This window comes from Zophobas morio, unplaced genomic scaffold (assembly GCF_036711695.1).
Source record: "Zophobas morio isolate AGI-343-1 ecotype UQ-CSIRO unplaced genomic scaffold, CSIRO_AGI_Zmor_V1 ptg000008l, whole genome shotgun sequence".
Classification (NCBI taxonomy): Eukaryota; Metazoa; Arthropoda; class Insecta; order Coleoptera; family Tenebrionidae; genus Zophobas; species Zophobas morio.
In genome coordinates, this window is record NW_026972113.1 from 12,574,098 (window position 1) to 12,595,756 (window position 21,659).

A 21,659-nucleotide genomic window follows, 5' to 3' on the forward strand; every position below is an offset into this window, starting at 1 on the left:
CTCATTACATTTTTGTAGTCGGAATTTAAAAAAAAGATTGAGATGACGTCATCAACATTTTTGCAAGGACACATATATCAGTTGGGATAGATGTAGTGTAATACTAAGAATAAAATTATTATATTCTCAAATTTTCGGGAAAATGAATTGGGTCGTTTTGAATATTGATTTGTAATAATCAATAAAATAACGAAACAATACGTATCAGAGGCAACTGAAAATCGTGTATGTATAAACATTCTTAATTTAAGATGACAGGCGTAACAGCATACGTGAGAGTCAAACAGAGAAACTGTAAACAAAACGACTATCGGTTTTATTGCTTCGACTTCCGCTTATTATATAAAACATTGGGTTTTATTTTAATTCTTGACGGTGAAATTCACAATTGGTTGATTATAAACATGTCTATTTCACATTCGCGGAACCAAGTGAGCGCATAAAATAAATGCAGGTCTGCAATGTTAAAGTCGATGTAAATAAGCTACCCTTATGTTTCAACCGAGTTTTTCCTTTAACAAATTTTGTGTCCACCAAATTGGGTTGGTTGGGGTGTAATACTAATAATAAGTGTTGCCTTTAATTTAATCAATAAAATAAATTGACTTCATTAATTTTTTTGAACCACCTCTTAAGAAAATCTAAAAAATATGAATGGAATGATAAATCACAAGTACAAACTCATCATATTTTTTGCATTTTAGATAGGATTTATTCAGCAAAATTTAAGGGTGACGTCATCAATTTTTTTAGGAGGGATGAACAAATACATTTTGAACAAAAGTTTACCATGCTTATAACAACTTTAAAATATTCCCAAGATTTCAAAGCATTGGGTTTTGTAATTCCTGATTAAATCGATCAAATAAATTCACGCATTCATTATTTTTTTTGAGTCAGCCTGTATATGCAAATCCAAAAATATGAATGGAATGATAAACCACAAGTACAGACTCATCATATTTTGTACATTTTAGATAGGATTTATTCAGCAAACTTTTGGGGTGACGTCATCAATTTTTTAGGGGGGATGAGCAATTACATTTTGATAAAAAATTTACCATGCTTATAATAACTTTAAAACATCTCCAAGATTTCAAAGCATTCGGTTCTGTAAATCCTGATTAAATCAATAAAATCAATTGACGCATTCAATAATTTTTTTCAGTCACCCTATATATGCAAATCGAAAAAATATGAACGGAGTGATAAATCACAAGTACAGACTCATCATATTTTTCACATTTTAGATAGGATTTATTCACCAAATTTTAGGGTGACGTCATCGATTTTTTTAGGGGGGAAGAGCAAATACATTTTGATAAAAAAATTACCATGCTTATGGTAACTTTAAAACATCTCCAAGATTTCAAAGCATTCGATTATGTAATTCCTGATTAAATCAATAAAATAAATTGACGCATTCATTAATTTTTTTCAGTCACCCTGTATATGCAAATCGAAAAAATTTGAATGGAATGGTAAATCACAAGAAGAGACTCACCATATTTTGTACATTTTAGATAGGATTTATTCGGCAAAATTTTGTGGTGACGTCATAAATTTTTTAGGAGGGACGACCAAATACATTTTGATAAAAAATTTACCATGCTTATGATAACTTTAAAACATCTTCAAGATTTCGAAGCATTCGGTTTTGTAGTTAATGAGTAAATCAGTAAAATAAATTTTGCGCATTCATTAATTTTTTTGAGTCACCCTGTATATGCAAATCCAAAAAATATGAATGGAGTGATATATCACAAGCACAGACGCATCATATTTTGTACATTTTAGATAGGATTTATTTGGCAAACTTTTGAGCTGACGTCATCAAGTTTTTGGAGGGGATAACCAAATATATTTTGACTAAAGATTTATGATTCTCTTTAGAGCCTTAAAACATCTGCAACATTTCAAAACATTCGCGTTAGCAGATTCAAAATTAAATTGCAAAATGTTGTTTTATAATTTTGATTTTTTTTCCAAAAATCTGGACGTTTCGGGTAAAAACTGAATTCGGAGTCGTAAACCACATGTGTAGGACTATGTTATTTTATACAATTTAAGACCTATTTACTATGTACAATTTTGAAGTGACGTCATCGCATTAGTGGTGGGGATGATTAGACAAATTTTGGTTAGCGTTTTACCATCTACATGATATTCCTAATATAAGTACAAAATTTCACAACAATCGGTCGAGTACTTTCGGAGATTATCTGTCTAATAAAAATCCGGGACGGCAGACGGACAGACGGACGGACAGACGGACGGACGGACGGACGGACGGACGGACAGACGGACGCACAGACGGACGGACAGACAGACCGAAATGGGAGACCTATTTCTTCGTCTTCTAGGGGTCATGAAAGATCGAGAAAACGTAAATGCAGAGAGTCGGCCGACGGACTCGATTACAATACTTCCTTTGCTTACGCTCGGGAAGTAAAAAGGACTAGGAACCCCCGAGATTCTTTAAAATTTTTCAAAAAGAAAAAACCTACTGGGATCTTCCACGATTCTTTTAAATTTTTGAAAAAAAATCCTTGGGTTTCCCGAGATTCTTTACATAAAAAAATTACCAATGTCCCTAAAGATTCTTTTAAGTTCCTAGAAAATTACGAAGGACCCCTGAGATTCTTTTAAATAAAAAAAAAGCACTAGGGTTTCCCGTGATTCCCTTAAATTATTAAAAAACACACACGGAGTCATAGAGATTCTTATAAGTTAAAAAAAAAAAAACTAGGAACCCCCGAGAAACGTTTAAATTCTTTAAAAATTAAGCTGGGTACGCAGAGATTTTTTTTATTTTTTTAGGGAACTTTTTAGAAAAAAGAACTGTGAACCCAGGTGATTCTTTAAAATTTTTCAAAAAGAAAAAAAAACCCACTCGGATCTTCTAAGATTCTATTAAATTTTTGAAAAAAATCCTTGGGTTTCCCGAGATTCTTTACATAAAAAAATTACCAATGTCCGTAAAGATTCTTTTAAGTTCCTAGAAAATTACGAAGGACTCCTGAGGTGCTTTTAAATTAAGTAAAAGCGCTAGGGTTTCCCGTGATTCCCATAAAATTATTAAAAAATATACACGGGGTCATAGAGATTCTTTTAAGTTTTTTAAAAAAACACTAGGAACCCCCGAGATACGTTTAAATTATTTAAAAAATACGCTGGGTACGCAGAGATTTTTTTATATTTTTTTAGGGAACTTTTTAGAAAAAAGGACTAAGAACCCCCGAGATTCTTTAAAATTTTCCAAAAAGAAAAAAAAAACCTACTCGGATCTCCAGAGATTCTTTACATAAAAAAAATTACCAATGTCCCTAGAGATTCTTTTAAGTTCCAAGAAAATTACGAAGGACCCCTGAGATTCTTTTAAATTAAAAAAAAAAAAAAAGACTAGGGTTTCCCGTGATTCCCTTAAATTATTAAAAAACATACAAGGGGTCATAGCGATTCTTTTAAGTTTTTTAAAAAAATATTAGGAACCCCCGAGATTCTTTTAAATTCTTTAAAAATTACACTTTTTTTTAGAGAACTTTTCAAAAAAAAAACTAGAAACTAGGATCCCGAGATTCCAGATTCTTTTAAAAAACACTAAGAACCCCCGACATCTTTTCAAATTCTTTAAAAAATACGCTGGATCTCCAAGATTCTTAATTTTTTTTTGGAGAACTCTCCAATAGAAAAACACTAGAAACCCCAAGATTCTTTACATCAACCCCCTGAGATTCTTTTAAATTTTTCAAAAAAAGTCTAAGACTTTCCAAAATTCTTTTAAATTCTTAATTAAACCCGAGACTTCGGTAAATTGAAAAAAATACGTTGTGTTTTTTTAAACCACTGTGGATCTTCGAAATTTGATTTTATTCTTAGAAAAAAGACACTCGTGAATCCTCTAAATTCTACAAAAAAAGCCATCAGTGTTTCCGAATATTTTTTTAAACTGTTCAAAAAAAACCCTAGCATCCCTCGAGGTTCAAATTCTTCAAAAGAAAAAAAAACGGTTTGGTATTTAAAAAAATAACCACTAAGGTCCCTCAGATTTGTTTAAGTTCTTAAAAAATCACAAAGGACCGCCGAGATTCTTTTAAATTCTTACAAAAATGAGTAGGATCTTTCAAGTTTTTTGTTCTTAATTACATCGATTTTTTTCCTTTTTTTTTTTGTTACAATGTTATCATTTTTGGGAGCATTTAAGGTTTTTTTGGTGCTTTTTTTGGGTGCCTTTAGTTTGTCGCGTCTTTTTGGGCCCTTTTTATCGACTTTTTTTGTTACATTTTCGTCGTTTTAACGCGTTTTGTTGGTCTACTTTTTTTGTCTTTTGTCCCACACTTTCCACCCACTTCTATCGCCGTTTTTTGAGACTATTTTTCTCCCTTATTGGTGTTTTTTGTCCGACTTTTTGTGGCTTATTATTCTAGATGGGAAAAGATACCAGGAATGAGAATAATCACCTTAAAATAAATTCAAAGATCAATAGTGGAATCATTTGCATACATAACCACGAACAACTTCTGGAAAAATAAACCTCAGTGTTACATCACAACATCTTCCATATAATTCAACGCATCATCCAGAATTTTCTCCATTTCCAGATTCACTGCAATTTTTTTCATTTCTTCTACACATTCGCTCTTCAATTTCTTCAAACTTCGTAATGTGTAGTCCAAGCTTCCAAATTCTTCCAACAACTTAACAAAGCGTACTTTCACCTCATAATCAGAAGTTCTTTGCTTCAGGATGTCTGGACACAGTTAAGCAATTTTTTTTAGAAATAACGAACTAAAAAGGATACCCATAAGGCGGTGGTCCTCAGGACGCGCCCTTATACCATGTATCATCGGAAAAGTAAACACCCCCTCTGTTATGTCGTCCCCGAAAACTTTAAGCTCTGCGTACTACGAGCAAGCAAAACAATTACTGTCACAATAATTTCGGACTTTGCTTACTTTACGAGATCCCAGACTGATGTAGTCGTTGCAAATTTGGAAAAAGAGTCCGATTCGGTCCAGGAATAGGTCAAAATTGACCCCCTTAAGCCGGGTAGCGAAGATTTGCTGCACCGTTAGCGACAACGAAAGAACTGAAGTTGTTTCTACAATCATTTGTTTTAATACTTTTGTAAAATAAAAAAACAACTCCGCTTACTGTTGAAGACAATTTTCTGGTAGTCGTCTTCTGTTGGGCATATCCCATTTTTAGCAAAGTATATTTCCACGGCCTGCCCGTAACACAGCTTTGCACCCATCGCAATAAATACATCCATAACCTACAATCTAGATTTTTAAAGCTCGTACGTGCTTGCAACCTACCCTAGGGTCATCGAATTTCGTCAATGCTGAAATGGTACCAAAAATGCTCGAGTAAATCGTTCTGGACCTTCCGTAGACCAAATGGGACGTTGGGATGCGTGCACGCAGTACCGAATTGTCCACCAAATCGTCCATTCTGTAAAGCTACGTTTATATTTTCAGTGACTATTTTGGCCACTTACACCGCAATAGCAGCTTCTAATTTGATTCCAACGGTCGAAATTTCTTTGAACTTGTCTTTGGGTACTTGGAACCAGTGGTTATAGGCCATCCAGATTTTGGTCATGAAGTGGTTCGCGTCTGATAGGTAGTTGAAGTGGTGCAAAGGTTGTAGAACCATTTTCTAATAATAAGTTTTACTAACTTCATCTTTTTGGTTTTTATTGTCGAAGTTCATCGTTACTGTGGGTACTAAATGTACTTGACAACGTAATATAAAGTAAACACTCATCCCATTTGTCATATCAATGTAGCGATTACTTGTCATAAATTATGCAATTAATGTCGCTGATAAATTAAACTAATGCAGACGCATTAATTGCGTGGAATATTTATCTTTTAAAAGGAGGTCAATAGTGACGCCGATACTTTTTCTTCCCGAGCGTAAACGTTCTCTCCGTCTGTCTAAATTACTTTCAATTTGAAATTGGCGCCAATGACGTGACGTCAGCGCCAATAATCTTCAAATTTAGAAGAATCTCGGGACTTTTAGGATTTTTTCTTTTAAAGAGTATCAAAGAATCTCTATCAGAAATGAAAAAAATCTGTTTTATATTTTTTTAGTTTTTGTAAAAACCAACTCTATTACTCTTTAATGAATATTGAAAATCAACAACAATAAATATTGTTACATCACAAGAGCTTCTATATGATTTAAACCATCATCTAAAATCTTCTCTAAATCCGGATTCGGTGCAACTTTCTTGGTTTCTTCAACAAGCTCATGCTTCAATTTTTTCAGAGTTTTTAGAGTGTAATCTAAGCTTCCAAATTCTTCCAACAGTTTCACAAAGTGTCTTTTTACGTTATAATCGGAAGTTTTTTGCTTCATGATGTCTGGACACAGTTAAGACGTTTTTTCTGTACATATTTTTTTTTTTGAAATCACGAAGTAAAAAGGATACCCATGAGTCGGTGGTCTTCAGGGCGCGACTGTATACCATGTATGATAGGAAAAGTAAAAATCCCTTCTGTTATATCATCCCCGAAAGTTTTAAGGTCTGCGTACTACAAGCAAACAAAACAAGTAACTAGTGTCCTAAAATTTTCAGAAACTGCTTACGGCACTTGACTTCAGACTGATGTAGTCGTTGCAAATTTGGATAAACAGTCCCAACGTGACGAGAACTTGCTCAAAATTTGTCGTCCTGTTCTGACTCGCGAATGTTTGTTGTAGAAGTAGTCCAAACGAAACAGTTGGCGATGTTTCTACAAATCAATACAATTTTTTGGTTTTATGTAAAAATTCGGCTTACTATTAAGCACTATTTTCCGGTATTCGTCCTCTGTTGGACATATCCCGTTTCTGGTATAGTACCTTTCCATAAGCTGCCCTTGAAACAGCTTTAAACCCATCGTAATAAAAACGTCGACTACCTACAATCACGGTTTTTATCGTTCGTGGCGTGCTTGTAACCTACCCTGGGGTCATCGAATTTGGTAATTGCTGAAATGGTGCCAAAAATGGACGAGTAAATCGTTCTGGACCTTCCATAGACCAGATGGGACGTCGGAATGCCTCTACGCAGTACCGAATTGTCGACCAAATCGTCCGTTCTGTAAACACGCGTTTTCATCCAATGGAGACTTTTGGGTCACTTACATGTAGACACCAGCTAGTAATTTGGTCATTAAAATCGAAATTTCTTTGCATTTGTCTTTGGGTATTTGGAACCAGGAGTCAAAGGCTGACCAGATTTTCGCTATGAAGTCGTTTAAGGGTGGCAGTTGTTTGAAATGGTTGAAAGGTTGTAGAACGATTTTCTAAACGAGAAAAAAATTGGTTTTGTCTGACTGATTTTTACTTACTTCATCCTCTTGGTTTGCATTGTCGTTGGAAGCGTTTGTGTTGGGCGTTGGATTCATGGTTAGTGTTGGTCGAGTCTACTTGAAGTATAAATGAAACATTTGTTGTATAATGTATCAATATGCAACGAATAATGTTAGATAACAAAACAGAACGCCTGAGAATTAAAAAATATTTGCATTAATTGCGTCACCACTTTGTCACGAAAAATAAATAATCAAGTAGGTGAAATTTGATTTTTCGATTATCAGATTTTCATTTTTTTCGATTTCCCGATTTTTCTATGTTTCAGTTTTTCGATGGTTCAGTTTTGGGATTTTTCCTTTTTCTGATTTTTCATTCCTCTTCGATTTTTCCATTTTTCGATTTTTTGAAAATCTCGATTTATCGATTAATCAGTTTTCGTTAGTTGAGTATTAGGGTTTTTCAATTTATCGGATTTTAAACTTTACATTTTTTTAAATCTTCGATTTCCTGATTTTATTTTCCGATAATTTTCATTCAATTTTTCGGATTTAAATTTTTGATTTATGAAAATTTTAATTTTTGGCGTTTCTAAATGTTCCGTTTTTCGATTAATTGATTTTTTGATTATACGACTATTCAATTTTTCGATATTTTGATTTTACCATTTCTCGATTTTTCGGATTTTGAATTCTTCGATTTTTTATATTTTCTAGTTTTTCGATTTTTCAGGTCTTTGATTTTGATATTTTTTTCTTTACTTTTTAAGTATTTAAAAGGAAACTCTTGGATCTATAGTGTTTTCTTTATTTGCAGTGTTTTTAACGAGTATAAAAGAATGTCGGGTGCTCCTAGCGTTTTTTAAAGAGTATAAAAGAACCTCGGGGGCCTGTAATCTTTATTTTTGAAAAGTATTTAAAAGGAAACTATGGGATTTAGTGTTTTCTTTTTATTAAAAGAATATTAATATAAAAAAAAAACTCCGGTGTTGATTGTGTGTGTGTTTTTTTTTTTTAAAGAATGTCAAGGAATTTCAGGGTCGTCTAGTGTTTTTTTAAAGAGTATCAAATAATTTCGCCTGCTCCTGGTGTTTTTTTTTTTTTTTTGAAGAGCATTAAAGAATTGCAGGGGCCTCTATTTCTTTTTAAGTATTTAAAAAAATCTCTGGAATTTGTAGTGTTTTTTAAAGACTATTAAAAAATGTCGGGTGCTCCTACTCTTTTTTTTTGAAAAGCATAAACGAATCTCAGCTCTTTTTTAAGCATTTAAAAGAGCCTGGGATTTGTAGTGTTTTTTAAAGAGTATAAAAGAATCTGGGGTGATCTTAGTGTTTTTTTAGAGCGTAAATGTCTCTCGGGAGTTCAGTTTTTTCTTTTGAAAGTGTATAATTTTTTTTTTAAGAATGTCAAGGAATTTCCGGATCCTCTAGTGTTTTTTTAAAAAGTATCAAATAATTTCGCCTGCTCCTGGTGGTTTTTTTTTTTTTGAAGAGCATTAAAGAATTGCAGGGGCCCCTATTTTTTTACGTATTTAAAAAAATCTCTGGAATTTGTAGTGTTTTTTTAAAGAGCATAAAAAATGTCGGGCGTTCCTACTCTTTTTTTTTTTAAAAGCATAAAAAAATCTCAGCTCTTTTTTAAGCATTTAAAAGAGTCTGGGTTTTGTAGTGTTTTTTAAAGAGTATAAAAGAATCTGGGGTGACCTTAGTGTTCTTTTTAGAGCGTAAATGTTTCTCGGGAGTTCAGTCTTTTCTTTTGAAAGTGTATATATTTGTTTTAAGAATGTCAAGGCCTTTCCGGATGGTCTAATTTTTTTTTAAAGAGGATCAAATAATTTCGCCTGCTCCTGGTGTTTTTTTTTTTTGAAGAGCATTAAAGAATTGCAGAGGCCCCTATTTTTTAAATATTAAAAAAAAATCTCTGGAATTTGTAGTGTTTTTTAAAGAATATTAAAAAATGTAGGGTGCTCCTACCCTTTTTTTTGAAAAGCATAAAGAATCTCAGCTCGTTTTTTAAGCATTTAAAAGAGCCTGGGATTTTTAGTGTTTTTTAAAGAATATAAAAGAATCTGGGGTGACCTTAGTGTTTTTTTTAGAGCGTAAATGTCTCTCGGGAGCTCAGTCTTTTCTCTTGAAAGTGTATAATTTTTTTTTTAAGAATGTCAAGGAATTTCCGGATCCTCTAGTGTTTTATTAAAGAGTATCAAATAATTTCGCCTGCTCCTGGTGTTTTTCTTTTTTGAAGAGCATTAAAGAATTGCAGGCGCCCCTATTTTTTTTAAGTATTTAAAAAAATCTCTGGAATTTGTAGTGTTTTTTATAGAATATTAAAAAATGTCGGGTGCTCCTACTCTTTTTTTTTGAAAAGCATAAACGAATCTCAGCTCTTTTTTAAGCATTTAAAAGAGCCTGGAATTTGTAGTGTTTTTTAAAGAGTATAAGAATCTGGGGTGACCTTAGTGTTTTTTTTTAGAGTGTAAATGTCTCTCGGGAGCTCAGTCTTTTCTCTTGAAAGTGTATAATTTTTTTTTAAGAATGTCAAGGAATTTCCGGATCCTCTAGTGTTTTATTAAAGAGTATCAAATAATTTCGCCTGCTCCTGGTGTTTTTCTTTTTTGAAGAGCATTAAAGAATTGCAGGCGCCTCTATTTTTTTTAAGTATTTAAAAAAATCTGTGGATTTTGTAGTGTTTTTTAAAGAGTATTAAAAAATATCGGGTGCTCCTACTCTTTTTTTTGAAAAGCATAAAAGAATCTCAGCTCATTTTTAAGCATGTAAAAGAGCCTGGGATTTGTAGTGTTTGTTAAAGAGTATAAAAGAATCTGGGGTGACCTTAGTGTTTTTTTTTAGTGCGTAAATATGTCTCGGGAGCTCAGTCTTTTCTTTTGAAAGTGTATATATTTTTTTAAGAATGTCAAGGAATTTCCGGATCGTCTAGTGTTTTTTTAAAGAGTATCAAATAATTTCGCCTGCTCCTGGTGTTTTTTTTTTTTGAAGAGCATGAAAGAATTGCAGGGGCCCCTATTTTTTTAAGTATTTAAAAAAATCTCTGGAATTTGTAGTGTTTTTTAAAGAGAATTAAAAAATGTCGGGCGCTCCTACTCTTTTTTTTTCGAAAAGCATAAAAGAATCTCAGCTCTTTTTTAAGCATTTAAAAGATCCTGGGATTTGTAGTGTTTTTTAAAAAGTATAAAAGAATCTGGAGTGACCTTAGTGTTTTTTTTAGAGCGTAAATATCTCTCGGGAGCTCAGTCTTTTCTTTTGAAAGTGTATAATTTTTTTTTTAAGAATGTCAACTAATTTGCGGATCGTCTAGTGTTTTTTTAAAGAGTATCAAATAATTTCGCCTGCTTCTGGTGTTTTTTTTTTTTTTTGAAGAGCATTAAAGAATTTGGGGTGACCTTAGTGTTTTTTTTTAGAGCGTAAATGTCTCTCAGGAGCTCAGTCTTTTCTTTGAAAGTGTATAATTTTTTTTTTTTTTAAGAATGTCAAGGAATTTCCGGATCGTCTAGTGTTTTTTTAAAGAGTATGAAATAATATCGGGTGCTGTTGGTGTTTATTTTCTTTTTTTGAAGAGCATTAAAGAATTTGGGAGGCTCCTATTTTTTTTAAAGTATTTAAAAGATCTTTGGAATTTGTAGTGTTTTTTAAAGAGTATAAAACAATGTCGGGTGCTCCTTGTATTTTTTTAAAAAGTATAAAAGAACCTCAAGAGCCTCTAATCTTTATTTTTGAAAAGTATTTAAAAGGAAACTATGAAATTTATAGTGTTTTTTTAATTAAAAGATTTGAAAGAGGTGAAAACAGAAAAGTACCTCATATTGTCTTTTTTTTTAACTATTAAAAAGCTCGGATGCTTATCGTGTTTTTTATAAATGTCAAGGAATTTCCGAATCCTCTAATGTTTTTTTAAAGAATATAAAAGAATATCGAGGACCCCTAATCTTTATTTTTGAAATGTTATTATTATTATTATTATTATTATTTAAAAAGATAACTCAACAGGCTATAGCCCAATTACTTTTTTTTTAAAGAAAACTAGGATTTATAATATTTTCTTTGTATCAAAATAGAGTTGAAAGTGGTGATCTTCAGTTTTTTTTTGAAGAACATACAAGTATCTTGGAAGCTCATATTGCTTTTCTTTGATAAAAAAATTAAAAAAACTCGGATGTTCATCGTTTTTTCATTTTTAAAAGTTACAAAAGAAACGCGGGTGTTCCAAGTGTGTTTTTTTTTTTTTTTTGAAAAGCGTAAAAGAATCTTCAGGGCCGCTATTTTTCTAAGGATTTAAAAGAGTCTGGGATTTGTAGTGTTTTTGAAAGAGTATAATAGAATCCCGGGTCCTACTCATGTCTTTTTAAGATTATAAAAGAAGTGTTTTTTCTTCTAAAGAGTGTAAAAGAATCTGTCAGACGGATAAACAGAAATGACTGAGAATTAAAACAATATTTGAAAAATAAATAATCAAATAGCTTAAATTTGAAAATGGCGCCACTACCGTGACGTCGGCGCCACTGTTATCCTACTAATAGACTCCACAAAAATCACATTTCTCGCTCTGTTAACCCAAAGCTCTCTCGCCAGCTTTAACAACCCAACAAGCAAAACCCATTTATGCAATAATTAATCCTCATACTAAAACAAACTTAATTCCATCACCGAAATTAACCCGTCAGTTTTAATCTAAATTAACGCAGACAACTTCGCCCCATTTCCTCCGATTTTTAAAAGTACCAAGAGCTTAAATTCCGCGACTTCTGCCGCAAACGCAGTTATTTGAAGCCGCGGCATTTAATGTCGTTAAATCAGCCTCGTAAAACCGCGTCTTCGGGCCACCATTTACAATGTAAATGCGCTGTTTGTGTTTAAGTTCAAAGCGTGCTTTTGTTTTTTAAAGCCGAAAATTTTCCAGGCCTGGCCCTACTTCGCCACGTTCATCCTCCTCGAAAACGTCCTTTTGTGGCTGCAGCGCCGACCCACGTTCCGCCTAAACGACGGCTTAACGAGTTTATCCCACGGTCTTTTGCAAGAATGTGGAAGGTTAGTAATTAAGAATAAATAGTTAATTGGGGCCACGAGATTACCGCGTTTACATTCATAATCATAACCCAATACCGGCGGTTCCAAGTCGAGCGATTTTCGCCCGTTTTGACAATAACGCGATTACCAAGACGGCACTTGTCAGACACTCGCCCGAATTTGCTTCCAAACCCCGATAACTCGAGGACTACAAGATACTCGTTCACCCCCATTACGCACCCTTTGTTATTGCAGATTGCTGTTCAGGGGTGGCGAGAGCTACGTCTACGTCTACGTTTACGATAAGTTCAGGCTGGTGGAGCTGCCGTGGGACCACTGGGTCACGTGGTATCTGGCGGCGGTGGGGGTGGACTTTTGCTACTACTGGGTGCACCGGGCCTGCCACGGTCAGAATTCCCTTATTATCATTATTATCATTAAAATAATTTTTGTTTTTTGTTTTTAGAAGTACACATCCTGTGGGCTCAGCACCAGGTCCACCACAGCTCGGAGGAGTTCAACCTGGCGGTGGGGCTGCGGCAGAGCGTGTTCCAGGGGTGGTGCGGCTTCGTAAGTAGATGCGGTGAAATTGAGCTTAGTGGGGTCAGTAAATCGGGGTTTGGGGTTATATGAAGTCGTATTTCATCGCCGGGAGCAGGAAACGGCTGGTTTATGAAAAGCTGTAAATCGGAGCCGAAGGTGGAGCTTCGGGGAGCTTTTGTTTTGGTTTTTGTTTTTAAATGAGTGATTTGGGGGATTCGCGTTTTGTGCAAGTTCGTTTAAATGGAAAAATTGTCCTCTGAATTGAAAAAAAAAACCATTTTGCAATGTTTGTGTTATTGTCATAGGAGTCATTTGAAGAATTTTGTCTATCGTCTGTCTTCTGGAATTTAATTAAATTTCTTTTAAGTCATATCTCATTTGCGAAAATCAGTCTTAACTTAGCAGGTACTAGCCCCGCCCACCCACCCTATCGTTTTTTAGAAGGTATGTGAGTTGCCAAAATCACTCTTATTGTAGCAGGAACTAGCCTCGCCCACCCACCCTCTCTTTGCATAGAGGGTATGTCATTTGCCAAAATCAGTTTTACTTGCTAAGATAAAACTGACTGCAGCAAATGACATACGTTCTAAAAGAATAGACGGTGGGGAGGGCGGGGCTAGTACTTGTTATCGTAAGACTGATTTTGGTAAACGACGTACTCTTTAAAAAAATAAAGGGTGGGTGGCGCTAGTATTCGCTAAGATAAGACTGATTGTGGCAAATGATATACCTCCTAAGAAAACAGAGGGCGGGCGGGCGGGGCTAAAACCTGCTAAGATAGAACTGAACAATATTAAGAGTCACTGGAATGATGAACGGGTGGGTGGGCGGGGCTACTGTTTGTTCATAAAACTAAATTTTTTCGTAATCTACAACATAAAGATTTTTTTATTTTTTTTGGAACTCCTGAAACCCCGGTACATAGCGTACTGAAGAGTTAATTCGCCATTTTCCAGACACCCGGTATAGGAATTGAAAAATCGGACTATTGTGAAATTACAAAATTGCAAAATTGGAAACTTTGGAAATTGAACAATGGAAAATTTGAAAATTTTAAATTTGAAAATTTTAAATTTAAAAACATTGGAAATCGGCAAAATGAAAAATTGAAAAAATTCAAGTTTAAAACTCGAAAAATTGGAACAACCGAAAACTGAAGTTCGAAAAATTGAAGAATCGAAGAAAAATCGAGCATTTGAAATATCTGAAAATTAAAGAAATGAAAAATTACAAAATCAGAATTTTCAAAAATTTTAAAATATACAATTTTGGAACTGAATATTTAAAATTTGAAAAATTGAAAATTTAAAATATAGGAATTGAAAAATGTGACAATTGTGACATTACAAATTACAAAATTGGAAAATTGGAACTCTGAAGCTTGAAAAAATCGAGTAATTGAAAATTTTAAATTTCAAAAAAATTGAAAATCGGCAAAATGAAAAACTGAAAAAATTAAACTCGAAAAATTGAAACAACAAAAAATGAAGGATCGAAAAATTGAAGAAAAGAAAAACATCGAGCATTTGTAATATATGACAATTGAAGAAATGGAAAAATTACAAAATCAAAATTTTCAAAAATTTAAAAACACAAAATTTTAGAACTTAATTCCAGAAAAAGTGAAAATATGAAAAAATTAAAATTGAAAACAGCAAATTGAAGAAACCAAAAAGTGAAAAATAAATTGAGAAACCAAAAATTAAAAATTAGTAAACAAGGAAAATTGAAAAAATAAAAATCAAAAATAGAAAAATTAAAACATTTAAACTTCAAAATTTGAAAAATTGATGCAAATTATCGAAAAATTGAAAAAAGGAAAAACTAAAAAATCAAGTAAACGAAAGTTGAAAGATCGTACATTTTAAAAATTTGAAAGTTGAAAAAATGAAAAATTACAAAATTCAAGTACTTGAAAAACACAAAATTTTACAAATGAAATCTAGAAAAATTGTAAATCCAGAAACTAAAGGAATAAAAAATTGAAAAATTCAAAATAATCTAAATAATGAAGAAATGAGTAATAAAAAATCCAAAAATTGTAAATGAGAAAATTTGAAAAATTGAAATTGAAAACGGGAAAAATTGTAAATCAAAAAACTAAAAAAATTATCTCGGGGGTCCCATTGTTTTTTGTAAAAAATTGAAAAGAATTTCGATGATCTCCAGTGTTTTTTTTAAGAATTTAAAGAATCACGGGAGATTTGTACAAAAACGGCACAACAAAGCTCAAATAAAGACCGGAGAAGTGACCAAAAAGGGAGAAAAAAAAGGCGAAAAACGGATGAAACGAGGGAAAAAAAAGTAACCAAAACCTAAATAGGAGCAACAAAAGAGCGTTAAAAAGGCGATAAAACAGGCGATACTAAAAAAAAACGAAAAAAAAATTGTCAAAAAAAACGGATTAAAAAAATAACGATGAAAAAGGGACAAAAAACGACTAAAAAAGTGACAAAAAGAATAAAACGGGTCAAAAAAATATCGATGAAATATTGGTGAAAAAGGGACAAAAAACGACTAACAAATTGACAAAAATGACACAAAAGGGTCAAAAAGGCACCAAAACAGGAATAAGTGAAAACAGGGACATGTGAGGGAAAAATGCGATGAATAAAATCGTCCAAAAAGAAAATTAGAAAAAAAAAAGGGTCAAACAAAATCGGTAATAAGATGGAATCAAAAAGACGTGATAAAGGAAAGGCAATAAAAAACAGCCAAAGGAAAAAGACGCCAACAAGAACTTCGAAAAGGGGTAGAAAAAAGCTCTCACAAAAGAAAAAAAGGAACAAAAAAAATTGGAAAAAAAGAAGAGAGAAGAAAAAGTACAAAAAACAAGACAAAAATAAGGACAAAAATGTGGGCCAACAAAAAAGTGTCAAAAAAAGGTGACATAAAGCGGTTAAAAGAAACAAAAATTGCGTTATAAAAAATGACCAAAGAACAATAAAAAGAGCAATAAAAAAGGGGGATAAAAACGCAGGATAAAATAGCGATACTCAAAACGGCAAAAAAGGGACACAAAAACACAAAATAGGTCGATTAAAAAAGATGACAAAAATGCCAAAACAGCAGCAGAAAAAAGAAAAAGTGAAAAAAGGGGAAGAAAAATGCGACAAAGTAGGAGCAAGAAAAAGTACTTCAAAGAAAAAAGGCGCCAAGAAAACCTCAAAAATTTCTTTAAAAATCTCCCACAAAGGAGAAAAAAAAGGAACAAAAAATGCGAAAAAGAGACAAAACAGGTAGATTAAATGCCGATAATAAAGAAGAAATAGTTAAAAAAAAAAATTTAAATGAATCTCGGGGGTCCTTTGTGTATTACTAATTTAAAAAAAAGCTAGAGGGACTGTAACAATTTCCGAAAGATCTAAAATATCCAGAAGATCCAGAAAATCTCGGAAATCCAACAAATTCAAGAAATCCGAGAAATCGAAAAGCCGAAAAAATTCAAAAAACCCAAAAAAACACTAAAACCCCAAGAAACTCAAGAAACTGAATAATACAAAAAATCAAAACTATCTAAAAAGTTTAAACATTCCAAAAAATCCAAGAATTTTAAAAATCCAAAAATCTAAAAAATCCAAAAAATTAAAAAAATCCAAGAAATCCAAGAAGTCCAGAAGATCCGAAAGATCTGAAAAATCTGAAAGATCCAGAAGATTCAGAAAATCGCGCAAATCAAACAAATTCACGAAATCCAAGATATCCAAGAAATCGAAAAACTATAAAATTCAAAAAAAACCCAAAAAATAATAGAATTCCAAGAAACTCAAGAAATTGAGTAATCCAAAAAAACGAAAATATCCAAACAGGTTAAATAAACGAAAAAATCCAAGAATTTTAAAAATTCAAAAGTCTAAAAAATCCAAGAAACAGAAGAAACTCGAAAAATTTCAGAATTCCTATCATTTGAAAAATCCAGAAAATGGAAAATATTTAAAAAAGCAGTGAATAATAAAAGCAAATCCTAAAAAATGTTCAAAAAAATGGGAAAAAAATCTAAAACTAAAATCTAAACATCAAAAATTCCAAAAATGCAACAAGCTGAAAGAAGCCAAATGATCCAAAAGATCCGAAAGATACGAAATATGCAAAAGATCCAAAATATCTAAAAGATCCAAAATACCCAAAATAACCAAAAGATCCAAAAGAAGATCCAGAAAATCCAAAAAATCAAAAAAAAATTGCAGAAATGAAAAATTGAAAAATCGAGAAATTGGACAATCGCTAAATTGCAACTCGAAAAATTAAAAAAAAAACTAAAAAATAAAAGCAAAAAACCTGGGAGACACCAAGCGCATTTTCTTTTTTTTTAATTTTAAAGTATCTCGGGGTTCCCATTATATTTTGTAAAAAATTGAAAAGAATTTCGATGATCTCCAGTGTTTTTTTTTTAAGAATTTAAAAGAATCACGGGAAATTTGTACAAAAACGGCAGAACAAAGCTCAAATAAAGGCCGGAAAAGCGACCAAAAAGGGAGAAAAAAAAGGCGAGAAGCGAATGAAACGAGGGAGAAAAAAAGTAACCAAAAACCTAAAAAGGAGCAACAAAGAAGCGTTATAAAGACGACAAAACAGGCAATACTAAAAAAAAAAAAAATATCCATGAAAAATTGATGAAAAAGGGACAAAAAAAAGACTAAAAAAGATTTCAGTCACCATCGTTACTAAGAAATCAGAAAGTAAGCCAGAGATATTCATGCATTAGGTGCGTGCAGTGTTGCCAATTTTACTTTTATAAAAAATTTTTCGTAATCTACAACATAAAGAATTTTTTTTTTTGGAACTCCCGAAACCCTGGTACATGACGTACTGAAGAGTTAATTCGCCATTTTCCAGACACCCGGTATCGGACTATTGTGAAATTACAAAATTGCAAAATTGGAACTCTGAAGCTTGAAAAATCGAAAATTTGAAAATTTTAAATTTCAAAAAAATTGAAAATCGGCAAAATAAAAAATTGAAAAAACTCAAGTTTAAAACTCGAAAAATTGAAACAACAAAAAAATGACGGATCGAAAAATTGAAGAGTAGAGAAAAATCGAGCATTTCTAATATTTGACAATTGAAGAAATGGAAAAATTACAAAATCAAAATTTTCAAAAATTTAAAAACACAAAATTTTAGAACTAAATTCCAGAAAAAGTTAAAATTTGAAAGTTTGAAAAAATTAAAATTGAAAGCGGCAAATTGAAGAAACCAAAAAGTGAAAAATAAATTGAGAAACCAAAAATAAAAAATTCAAAAATTGGTAAACAAGGAAAATTGAAAAAATAAAAATCCAAAAATAGAAAAATTAAGACATTTTAACTTCAAAGCTTGAAAAATTGATGCAAATTATCAAAAAATTGAAAAAAGGGAAAACTAAAAAATCAAGTAAACGAAAGTTGAAAGATCGTACATTTTAAAAATCTGAAAGTTGAAAAAATGAAAAATTACAAAATTCAGCTTACTTGAAAACACAAAATTTTACAAATGAAATCTAGAAAAATTGTAAATCCAAAAACTAAAGGAATAACAAATTTGAAAAATTCAAAATATGTTATCTAAATAATGAAGAAATGAGTAATTAAAAAATCCAAAAATTCTAAATGAGAAACTTAGAAAAATTGAAATTGAAAACGGGAAAAATTGTAAATCAAAAAACTAAAAAAAGTATCTCGGGGACCCCATTGTTTTTGGTAAAAAATTGAAAAGAATTTCGCTGATCTCCAGTGTTTTCTTTCAGAATTTAAAAGAATCACGGGAGATTTGTACAAAAACGGCAGAACAAAGTTCAAATAAAGACCGGAAAAGTGACCAAAAAAGGAGAAAAAAAAGGCGAGAAACGGATGAAACGAGGGAGAAAAAAGTAACCAAAAATCTAAATAGGAGCAACAAAAGAGCGTTAAAAAGGCGATAAAACAGGCGATCCTAAAAAAAAAACAAAAAAAAATGGTCAAAAAAAACGACTTAAAAAAATAACGACGAAAAAGGGACAAAAAACGACTAAAAAAGTGACAAAAAGAATAAAACGGGTCAAAAAAATATGGATGAAATAATGAAAAAGGGACACAAAACGACTATAAAATTGACAAAAATGACACAAAAGGGTCAAAAAGGCACCAAAACATGGAAAAATTGAAAACAGGGACATGTGAGGGAAAAATGCGACGAATAAAATCGTCCAAAAAGAAAATTAAAAAAAAAGGAGCAAACAAAATCGGTAATAAAATGGAATCAAAAAGACGTGACAAAGGAAAGGCAATAAAAAACAGCCAAAGGAAAAAGACGCCAACAAGAACTTCGAAAAGGGGTAGAAAAAAGCTCTCACAAAAGAAAAAAAGTAACAAAAAAAATTTGAAAAAAAGAAGAGAGAAGAAAAAGTACAAAAAACAAGACAAAAATAAGGACAAAAATGTGGGCCAACAAAAAAAAGCGTCAAAAAAAAGGTGACATAAGGCGGTTAAAAGAAACAAAAATTGCGTTATAAAAAATGACCAAAGAACAATAAAAAGAGCAATAAAAAAGGGCGATAAAAACGGAGGATAAAATAGCGATACACAAAACGGCAAAAAAGGGACACAAAAACACAAAATAGGTCCATTAAAAAAGATGATAAAAATGCCAAAAAAGCAGCAGATAAAAGAAAAAGTGAAAAAAGGGGGAAAAAAATGCGACAAAGTAGGGGCAACAAAAAGTACCTCAAAGAAAAAAGGCGCCAAGGAAACCTCAAAAAGTTCTTAAAAAATCTCACACAAAGGAGAAAAAAGGGAACAAAAAATGTGAAAAAGAGACAAAACAGGAAGACTAAATGCCGATAATAAAGAAGAAATAGTTTTTAAAAAAAATTTAAATGAATCTCGGGGGTCCTTTGTGTATTACTAATTTAAAAAAAAGCTAGAGGGACTGTAACAATTTCCGAAAGATCTAAAATATCCAGAAGATCCCGAAAATGTCGGAAATCCAACAAATTCAAGAAATCCGATAAATCTAAAAGCCGAAAAAATTTAAAAAACCCAAAAAACACTAAAATCCCAAGAAACTCAAGAAATTGAATAATACAAAAAATCAAAACTATCTAAAAAGTTTAAACAATCCAAAAAATCTAAGAATTTTAAAAATCCAAAAATCTAAAAAATCCAAAAAATTAAGAAAATCTAAGAAATTCAAGAAGTCCAGAAGATCCGAAAGATCTGAAAAATCTGAAAGATCCAAACTATCCAGAAGATCCAGAAGATTCAGAAAATCGCGCAAATCCAACAAATTCACGAAATCCAAGATATCCAAGAAATCGAAAAATTATAAAATCCAAAAAAAAACCCAAAAAATAATAGAATTCCAAGAAACTCAAGAAATTGAATAATCCAAAAAAAAGAAAATATCCAAACGGGTTAAATCATCCAAAAAATCCAAGAATTTTAAAAATTCAAAAGTCTAAAAAATCCAAGAAACAGAAGAAACTCGAAAAATTTCAGAATTCCTATCATTTGAAAAATCCAGAAAATGGAAAATATTTAAAAAAGCAGAGAATAATAAAAGCAAATCGTAAAAATGATCAAAAAAATGGAAAAAACCCAAAACTAAAATCTAAACACCAATCAAAAATTCCAAAAATGCACCAAGCTAAAAGAAGCCAAAAGATCCAAAAGAAGATCCAGAAAATCCAAAAAATCCAAAAAAAATTGGAGAAATGAAAAATTGAAAAATCGAGAAATTGGACAATCGCTAAATTGCAACTGGAAAAATTAAAAAAAACTAAAAAACAAAAACAAAAAACCTGGGAGACACGAAGCGCATTTTCTTTTTTTTAATTTTATAGTATCTCGGGGTTCCCATTGTATTTTGTAAAAAATTGAAAAGAATTTCGATGATCTCCAGTGTTTTTTTTAAGAATTTAAAAGAATCACGGGAGATTTGTACAAACACGGCAGAACAAAGCTCAAATAAAGACCGGAAAAGTGACCAAAAAGGGAGAAAAAAAGGCGAGAAACGGATGAAACGAGGGAGAAAAAAACTAACCAAAAACCTAAAAAGGAGCAACAAAAGAGCGTTAAAAAGACGACAAAACAGGCAATACTCAAAAAAGAAGAAAAAAAAAGACAGAAAAAACGGGTCGAAAAAATATCGATGAAAAATTGATGAAAAAGGGACAAAAAAAAAAACAAAAAATTGACAAAAATGACACAAAAGGGTCAAAAAGGCAACAAAACAGGAAACAGTGAAAAAAAGGACATGTGAGGGAAAAAATGCGACAAATAAAATCGTCCAAAAAGAAAATTAGAAAAAAAAAGGAGCAACTAAAACGGTAATAAAATGGAATCAAAAAGACGTGACAAAGGAAAGGCATCAAAAAACATCGAAAAGGGGTCGAAAAAAGCTCTCACAAAAGAAAAAAAGGAACAAAAAAATTTGAAAAAAAGGATAGAGAAGAAAAGGTACAAAAACAAGGACAAAAATGTGGGTTAACAAAAAAAAAGCGTCAAAAAAAAGGTGACATAAGGAGCGATATCCAAAAAGCCAGAAAAGGCGGTTAAAAGAAACAAAAATTGCGTTATAAAAAATGACCAAAAAAACAATAAAAAGAGCAATAAAAAGGGCGATAAAAAAGGAGGATAAAATAGCCATACTCAAAAAAGGCGAAAAAAGGGACACAAAAACGCAAAATATCTCGATAAAAATGGGACAAAAATTCGACTAAAAAAGATGACAAAAAAATATGACAAAAATGCCAAAAAAGCAGCAGAAAAAAGAAAAATTGAAAAAAGGGGAAGAAAAATGCGACAAAGAGACAAAACAGGTAGATTAAACG

At 31.8% G+C, this 21,659-nt stretch overlaps 3 protein-coding genes and 1 long non-coding RNA gene across 4 annotated transcripts in view; 2 read left to right on the top strand and 2 right to left on the bottom strand.

Annotated features, from left to right (window-relative positions):
* Positions 1-21,659, top strand: part of LOC135125377 (alkylglycerol monooxygenase-like) — a 59,274-nt gene that overhangs the window by 24,517 nt on the left and 13,098 nt on the right. The window contains exons 2-4 of the mRNA XM_064050915.1: positions 12,222-12,349; positions 12,584-12,735; positions 12,795-12,898. Of these exons, the coding sequence (XP_063906985.1) occupies positions 12,222-12,349; positions 12,584-12,735; positions 12,795-12,898 (384 nt within the window). The remainder of the gene's footprint in view (positions 1-12,221; positions 12,350-12,583; positions 12,736-12,794; positions 12,899-21,659) is intronic.
* On the bottom strand, positions 4,518-5,658 carry LOC135124875 (terpene synthase-like). The gene is made up of 6 exons (XM_064050098.1): positions 5,501-5,658; positions 5,319-5,454; positions 5,155-5,275; positions 4,956-5,101; positions 4,802-4,904; positions 4,518-4,750 (listed from the first exon to the last, which is right to left on the bottom strand). Exons 1-6 carry the CDS (start codon positions 5,656-5,658, stop codon positions 4,542-4,544), a joined length of 873 nt encoding a protein of 290 aa, XP_063906168.1. The 3' UTR covers positions 4,518-4,541.
* Positions 6,126-7,415, bottom strand: LOC135125378 (terpene synthase-like). Its single transcript, XM_064050916.1, has 7 exons — positions 7,347-7,415; positions 7,141-7,301; positions 6,955-7,094; positions 6,794-6,910; positions 6,601-6,746; positions 6,443-6,545; positions 6,126-6,374 (listed from the first exon to the last, which is right to left on the bottom strand). Exons 1-7 carry the CDS (start codon positions 7,401-7,403, stop codon positions 6,166-6,168), a joined length of 933 nt encoding a protein of 310 aa, XP_063906986.1. The 5' UTR covers positions 7,404-7,415; the 3' UTR covers positions 6,126-6,165.
* Positions 15,331-20,096, top strand: LOC135125375 (uncharacterized). Its single transcript, XR_010279874.1, has 2 exons — positions 15,331-15,519; positions 19,062-20,096. It is a non-coding gene; the product is annotated as an uncharacterized LOC135125375 (long non-coding RNA).

What these genes read in the sequence shown, in the direction of transcription:
- LOC135124875 (XM_064050098.1), bottom strand. Translation starts at nt 5,658, where the DNA reads ATGGTTCTACAACCTTTGCACCACTTCAACTACCTATCAGACGCGAAC. An exon ending in TTAGAAGCTGCTATTGCGGT is followed by an intron (nt 5,455 to 5,500) that starts GTAAGTGGCCAA and finishes GTAGCTTTACAG; the next exon opens with AATGGACGATTTGGTGGACA. An exon ending in TGAGGACCACCGCCTTATGG is followed by an intron (nt 4,751 to 4,801) that starts GTATCCTTTTTA and finishes AACTGTGTCCAG; the next exon opens with ACATCCTGAAGCAAAGAACT.
- LOC135125378 (XM_064050916.1), bottom strand. Translation starts at nt 7,403, where the DNA reads ATGAATCCAACGCCCAACACAAACGCTTCCAACGACAATGCAAACCAA. An exon ending in ATTCGATGACCCCAGGGTAG is followed by an intron (nt 6,911 to 6,954) that starts GTTACAAGCACG and finishes GATTGTAGGTAG; the next exon opens with TCGACGTTTTTATTACGATG. An exon ending in TGAAGACCACCGACTCATGG is followed by an intron (nt 6,375 to 6,442) that starts GTATCCTTTTTA and finishes AACTGTGTCCAG; the next exon opens with ACATCATGAAGCAAAAAACT.